The 7,318-nt window shown below is 36.4% G+C and overlaps 1 protein-coding gene across 1 annotated transcript in view; it reads left to right on the forward strand.

Moving 5' to 3' along the window:
- The window catches only part of LOC107708372 (exocyst complex component 3-like protein 4), a 19,156-nt gene that overhangs the window by 9,437 nt on the left and 2,401 nt on the right, over nucleotides 1-7,318 (forward strand). Inside the window, exons 5-10 of the mRNA XM_016512570.1 lie at nucleotides 937-1,107; nucleotides 1,226-1,351; nucleotides 1,835-1,935; nucleotides 2,337-2,435; nucleotides 6,051-6,174; nucleotides 6,473-6,595. Coding sequence (XP_016368056.1) covers nucleotides 937-1,107; nucleotides 1,226-1,351; nucleotides 1,835-1,935; nucleotides 2,337-2,435; nucleotides 6,051-6,174; nucleotides 6,473-6,595 — 744 coding nt within the window. The remainder of the gene's footprint in view (nucleotides 1-936; nucleotides 1,108-1,225; nucleotides 1,352-1,834; nucleotides 1,936-2,336; nucleotides 2,436-6,050; nucleotides 6,175-6,472; nucleotides 6,596-7,318) is intronic.

Consider the following 7,318-nt stretch of genomic DNA (forward strand, 5'->3'; position numbering starts at 1 on the left):
AAAACGTAATAATCGCTTGAATCTAGCTTGCGCTCACTGTTGTAAACTAAGCAGTTCTGGGAGGATGACGTATGAGGTCAGCGTTGCGCATGCGCTGGTGAGTCTCGTGAAAACCAACGTATGTTTACAGAGGCAAAGGAAGCAAAGTTTCCTTACTTTAGCAAAGGAAAACCAGTCTCCTCTTGGCTTATATCGAAATCCTCCGACATTCTTCTTTACAAATCCTCGTTTTGTACTTCTAATTAGTGACTGTTGTTTTGTTCTGATCTTTCCGCTGCGCTTCCACGTGCGTCACTTCTGAGTGGCGCATGCGCAAAGCCGAATTCAATACGTCATCCACCCGGAACTACTTCCAGTGTACAACAGTGAGCGCAAGCTACATTAAAGTGATTATTACGTTTTGAATATGGATATTTTTCTTACAAAAACGCATCGATTTGCTACAGAAGGCCTTTGTTCACCCCCCGGAGCCGTGTGAGACACTTTTTTTATGGATGGGCGCTTTTTATTTAACTTCTTTTGGACTGATGCATGCAACACCCGCTGAGTGTCATGAAACAGCTTGAAAGATCAAAGACAGTTTTTAATATAACTCCGACTGGATTCGTCTGAAAGAAGAAAGTCATATACACCTAGGAAGACTTGAGGGGGAGTAATTTATGGGCTAATTTTCATTTTTGGGTGAACTAACCCTTTAAATGACCCAAACACAGTTTTGGTTCAGTGTGATGACTAGTTCATCTTGATTTATTCCAGCCGCCTTCAATCCTTATATGGATACTCATTTGTGATCCAGTTGATGAGATTCATTTTGAAGAACTTGGTTTCAAAATAATGCACAGAACCATATATTTAATGGATATCCCTTGAGAGTTGAGAGACATGTTTTATGACAGATTATGAGATTTATGATTATAGATGTGACTGTACTATTATTTTAAAGGTTATGATTATGGCTTTAATTATGAATTTAATTGCTGTTTCCATAGTGAGAAGGTAATGGGAAGCAGCTCTCTGCAGCCTGAGTTGAAGGAAGATCAGAGAGTGCTGACACTGGACAACGATTTCCTTAATCAGATAAAAGACAAATACTGTGCTTGCTTACAGGTAGCATAAAAGCATATTTGTCATCTGAGATAACACTAGTAGTGAGATCGTACTGACAGTATGATGTCAGATGATATCTGAGAGTTTCTGAATTCAATGTAATCTGTGCTCTTAACAGGCTGACATGAAAACATCACTCAACCGAATTATTGAGTTGGAGAATGAGGACATGTGGAGAGAAAAGAGAAAACCAGTGATTGATGAGGGAATCTACACCTCACACATTGACATGGACATCTGGACTGTAAGACTGCAGACTTTCATAATTAGCTCACCTTAACTCAGTTTTACATGGAAGTAAAATGAGCGTTAAAGCAAAGTCCTTTGATTTCCCATTTATACTGCCACAAACTCACGAGGGCATTTGTTTACCAATAGAGGGCAGTATTGGACATGTATTTTAACTAACTAATAGTGGTCCCAAAACTAATTAGGAAACTTATGCTGTCTTCACATGCTATTAGAAATTTCCTGCTTCACATTTATGAAGTTGTAATTATGAGTTCATGATCAAGCATGTTCAAGTGCTTTGTTGTCTATGTAAGATCAGTACATTACCAATGCATCATTTGTGTGCAGATGCCGCTTGGTTTCAATATTTTATAAATCTAATTTGATGCCATTTTGACATTTGTAAGTGGTTTAAGTGGCCAAATCTTTTCGAGGACACTGTAATTAAAAAACAGCACAAGGGGACAAAACACATTTATGTTGTTTTCTTTCCCAGAATATTAAAGGGCATGTACAAGGATCCAGAAGAATCGATGTGAACCTTGAGCAGAAGGTTGTGCGTTCCTGTTTGGAGGAACTGAAGACCTTTCCAAAACGGTTTGTGATAAATAACTACAGTAACATGCTAATTGGAAGTCAGTTTTGTAAATCTACAGCTCTAAAAGCTTCTGTAGTCTATATTTTATGTACAGAGGACAACTATTCAAGTTTCTTTCACTTAACAGCTGTTATGTGCTAATTTTACGGTTATTATAGTAAAAAAGACTGGCATATCATTTCCCAGTTTCTTTTTGCCAATCTATACATATGACACACCTACATATGACTCAAAACCACATCCCATGAAACACATTTCCATGTTTATTTCTCCTCAATAATATCTAATAAATTAAGTCATTGGTTTATTTTTAGTTTTATTGCATAGAATTTGGGCAGTATTTAATTATTTTTGTTTGTTTGTTTTATTTCTCTGTATGACTGGTTGTGGTTATTTGTAGGTTTGAATCAGCGTTTGTTAAGTGGAGCAGTCCTCTGTCTAACTCCTCTCTCTGGGCAGAGTATCACATCAGCTACATCAACAGCTTTAGTGCCCTGAAGTAAGTCATTTACACAACACACTGCCCAAACGTCATTTTCATTGAAAATTCTTTTTTTTTAAGTGTTTGGGAGGAGCAGAAATATTATATAGCTAGCCGCATTAGTCTAGTTCAATTATTTCACGAGCACCCATTCAGAAAGATTTTGTGTTTACAAAGCCAGGAGGTCTTTAATAGACAGAGAAAAGCTATTTGTTGCCATTCACATTTATATCAATGGAAGAATTTTCATTTGATCTTATCTAATTTTATCTCATAATCACTCCGTTTAGGTACCAGCTGTTTTTGAGCGAGTCATTTTAAATGTCATGAATAAAAAACAAACAAACATAACAATCAGTCACGTGATTTCTTGGAATTTGTGCTATATAGAGGCAGTCAGGCAGTTGGCAGGGGAAGTCCTTGACAGTGGGGAATGCCAGAATGATGGAAACCACTGGATGTGCTTCTCCAAAACAAGACCTTGGGCTATTCTAACTAAACAAGGGAGATCTGAGAGAGAGAGAGAGAGAGAGAGAGAGAGAGAGAGAGAGAGAGAGAGAGAGGATTTTCATAAAATTAAGAGATTTTAGATATGAATCCATTATAAAAAATTTTCTTAAATATTACAAAGCAGAAAATTAGCAGTTTTATTATGGTAAATTCATCCTCTAGTCTGCTTTGTTGTTAGGCAACCAGAAACCCTTAAGTTTATTAGCTGTAATCCAAATTTGCCAAATGTGAATCGCTACCAAAAGTTTGGGGTCACTAAGATTTTTGTAAATTTTTCATGAAATGAATACTTGTATTCAGGATCATAGTTTCCACAAAAAAAGCAGCACAACTGTTTTTATAAACTATTTAGGCCTGGGCGATAAAACGGTATCGATATTTATCTACGGTACACCATCATCGATAATGTTCGATATAGCACACGATAGTTTCACGCTTTTTTCATTAAAAGGCGCGTGTTATGAGTGACAAGCAGACAGCCAACAGAACACACAAACATGCTGAAATGAGTGCCTGAGATGAGGAGAAAAAAATAAATATTAGTCGAATTATTTTTGTAAATTTTTCATGAAATGAATACTTGTATTCAGGATCATAGTTTCCACAAAAAAAGCAGCACAACTGTTTTCAACACTGATAATAATAAGAAACGTTTCTTCAAATATAAAAAATGTTTCTTGAGCAGCAAATCAGAAGGACCATGTGACACTGTAGACTGGAGTAATGGCAGCTAAAAATTCAGCTTTGGCATCACAGGCAATTATAATTTAAAATATATTCAAATAGAAAACAGTTATTTTGAATTCTATTATTATACCACAATATTACTTCTTTACTGTAACTTTGATCAAGTAAATGCAGCCTTTGTGAGCATAGGGCACTTCTTTTAAAATAACATAAAAAATCTCACATACCCCAAACTTTAGAATGGTAGTGTTACACTAACAAACTAGCATACACTAACAAGTATTTATTCATACATATTTGTATGTATTTCATGTATGCGAACTAAATGATTTTGAGGTAAACGTTGGTGTTTCTTTTATAATACTATTGTGATTTTTAATTTATTTATTTTTTGCACTTTTTGTATGCCAGTCTACAGTTCTTTCTAGAAGAATTAATCTTTGGATATAAAGATTGAACAAAATATAAACAAATGTTGTTATTCTACTTTTTATTTTACAACTGGACATAATTGGACATAAAGACCAAAATACAAACTGCAAACAGACAAAATCCACATTTTATAAACTATTTAGGCCTGGGCGATAAAACGGTATCGATATTTATCTACGGTACACCATCATCGATAACGTTCGATATAGCACACGATAGTTTCACGCTTTTTTCATTAAAAGGCGCGTGTTATGAGTGACAAGCAGACAGCCAACAGAACACACAAACATGCTGAAATGAGTGCCTGAGATGAGGAGAAAAAAATAAATATTAGTCGAATTTAAAATAAAAATTTGCATTCGAATGCAAAAACGGTGTAGGCCTATTTGAATTTTAGGTGTGCATCAAGGAGCCTCAGCGGCGCACAAGATGCGGTGATGATGATTTAAGTGTCGTTGTTGCATTTTAATGTTTTTGTTTGTTTCTCCAGTTGAACCCACAAGATGCGTCGCTGCTGAATTTTTCATTGAAAATATTAGAGAAATATAGAAGCTCAATGCAGAGAAGATATTGGTTAGGTTAAAACCAAAACCAAGCCATTCACACAGAACGTATATTCAGCGCATTTTTGAGACGCACAACTGACTGTTGCACTCGCGTCTCGCACAAGAGATAAATAGAAAATCATGTAAAGTTAAAAAGGAAGAGGTTCAACTTTTAGAAAACATGGTTTTATTCCATTCCACTGCGTCTCATATGTTTTTAAAAGGCAGTTGTGTGATCGGCGCTTTGTATTAAGCTATGCATAACTACATGATGCTGTTTTGTTCATAATTGTTTATGCAATTTACGAAATCATATTTGATTTATGAATATTAGTTTAGAGGGTATGCACTTTTTTTATAGACAGTCGATATTTCATTGCATTGAATAAACAATTTAATGAGGTGCATTATTTTGCTCATTGCGCCCTCCTGTGGCCTCAGGAGACAGGCCAAATGTTTCCTTAACACTTATTTAAAGGCAGAGTAAGTGATTTCTGTTAGCCAATGTTGATATTTGAAATCACCAAAACAAACACGCCCCTATCCCAAAAGGGTCTTGCCCCTATTTTGATAGCTCCGCCCCACATATACGTACGCAACCCAGGCAACGATTAGTTCTGTGAAACAAAGCAAAACCAATGTTACACCGTGTCTACGGACGTGAGCGGCGCAGCGCAACAAATCCCCGACAGAAAACTGCTGCCGGGTTCTATTTATGACGTGCTGACACAAATTTCAAATGGTTTTCAACGGTCGTTTGATCGCGTCCAGTGTAGTCAGACTTTAGCTGTTGTAGACACGGTGTTACTCACCTATTGAGAAGAAACAAAGCAACCTCGGCGTCCGATCGCAGGCCTCCGCTCCTTGAGTTCTCTCCAGCGCTGGAAAGCTGATCCGATATTTACACGGGTCCTACTTCTTGCCTTATCTTTCCGCAGACGTTTTCCTCTTTTGTTTTTTTATCCGCCATCTCTATCTTTCTGTCGCTCGGCTCGGCTAATGTCCGTACCATGCACTGAAAGCCCTCTCCTCCACATCACGAGTAGACATGCCCCTTATTGCTGATTGGCTACAAGTTTGTTTTGCGATTCGGCCCGAATCAGTTTTCTAAAGTGTTTTTGAAAAATCACATACCCTGCCTTTAATATGCATATAAAATATAAGGAGATATTTGTTTCAATTTTATTTTGTGTTTGACTGTTAACTAAAATAAGGTGTTGTTTTTTCTTAATAAATTGGGTAAATTAAAAATACAGTGGTTAAATTTAAACTTTTTTTCTACTGCTCTTTGTTTAAGAAAGGTTATAAAAAAAATTCAATAATTATAGATACCAAATGATATGAAACATTATATCGTGACAAATTTTTTAGCTATATCGCCCAGCCCTAGTTTCTCTTTTTTACAGCTGACACTACAGTACTATAATACTATATCATTTCAATATTTTTTTTTCTCCAGAGAGCACATGGAGAGCTATCAAGACACCTGCCCGATTCAGCTAGGGCTGGTTCAAAACGAAATAGATGGACTGACCACCAGATTGAGTCAAGCTGTGATGGAGAACTTCAAAACAGATGTCAAGGTGTGAGCTTCTGAAATGCACACTTTTCTCATTGTTAAACAATGGCAGTAGTTTGAGAGTCGCACCAGACTCTCAGTGTCATGCAGATTGTAACAGGCAAACAACCTTTATGACGTATTTATTTTAATACAACTCAGTACCATATATGTGCAGGATTCTTGAAGTAAATAAATCACTGAAGTATAAAAATAAACAATAATGTCTGTGATTATGCAACTGGAAATTGATAATTAACTGAATGTATATGTTTGATAGTGGAGTGAGTTAATATTAAGTAATAAAGAGCTTCTGTTTGTAGCCTTTCCTCAGGAGACAAATGACAGGGAAATGGTTTTCATTTAATGAAGACTTTTCAAAGCTGATCAGCAGAACTGAGACTCTTTCTGATCAGAGCAAGTACATGACCCCAAAACATAAACAGGTGAGAGTGCCAACCAGTTTGCTTCATTAATATACACATACATTAATGTAACCATTCTGCTACAATTTGAGAGACTGTTCCCTCCTGGTGGAATGACCTGCCAAACTCAATCCAAGCAGCTGAGTCCTTAATCATTTTCAAGAAACGGCTGAAAATACATCTCTTTCATCTTTATTTGACCCTCTAACTCTAGCACTCTCGATTCTATTTCTATTCTAACTACTTGTTTTATTTAAAAAGAAAGAGCCTTTAACACTAGCATTCTCTATTCTTTCTACTTATTTTCTTTTATTTATTATAAATAATGACCTTCTAACACAAGCATTATCTATTCTTTTTCTGTTCTATTGACTTATTTTTATTTAAAGGGGTCATGACGTTGCTAAAAAAGAACATTATGTTGTGTATTTGGTGTAATGCAATGTGTTTATGCGGTTTAAGGTAAAAAAAACACATTATTTTCCACATAATGTACATTATTGTTGCTCCTCTATGCCCCGCCTTTCTGAAACGCGTCGATTTTTACAAAGCTCATCGGTCTGAAAAGCGAGGTGTGCTCTGTTTGGCCAGCTATCCAGTGCGTTGTGATTGGCCGAATACCTCAAGCGTGTGAAATGTTACGCCCCTACCATACTGTGATGCCGTGTCCCGGCATGACAAGACAAAACCAATAAAACCCATTACAAACGAGGCATTTGTTGCATCCAGTGGGCACATAATTAC

The sequence above is a fragment of the Sinocyclocheilus rhinocerous genome, unplaced genomic scaffold, assembly GCF_001515625.1.
Source record: "Sinocyclocheilus rhinocerous isolate Xijiao unplaced genomic scaffold, SAMN03320098_v1.1 scaffold295, whole genome shotgun sequence".
Taxonomy (NCBI): Eukaryota; Metazoa; Chordata; class Actinopteri; order Cypriniformes; family Cyprinidae; genus Sinocyclocheilus; species Sinocyclocheilus rhinocerous.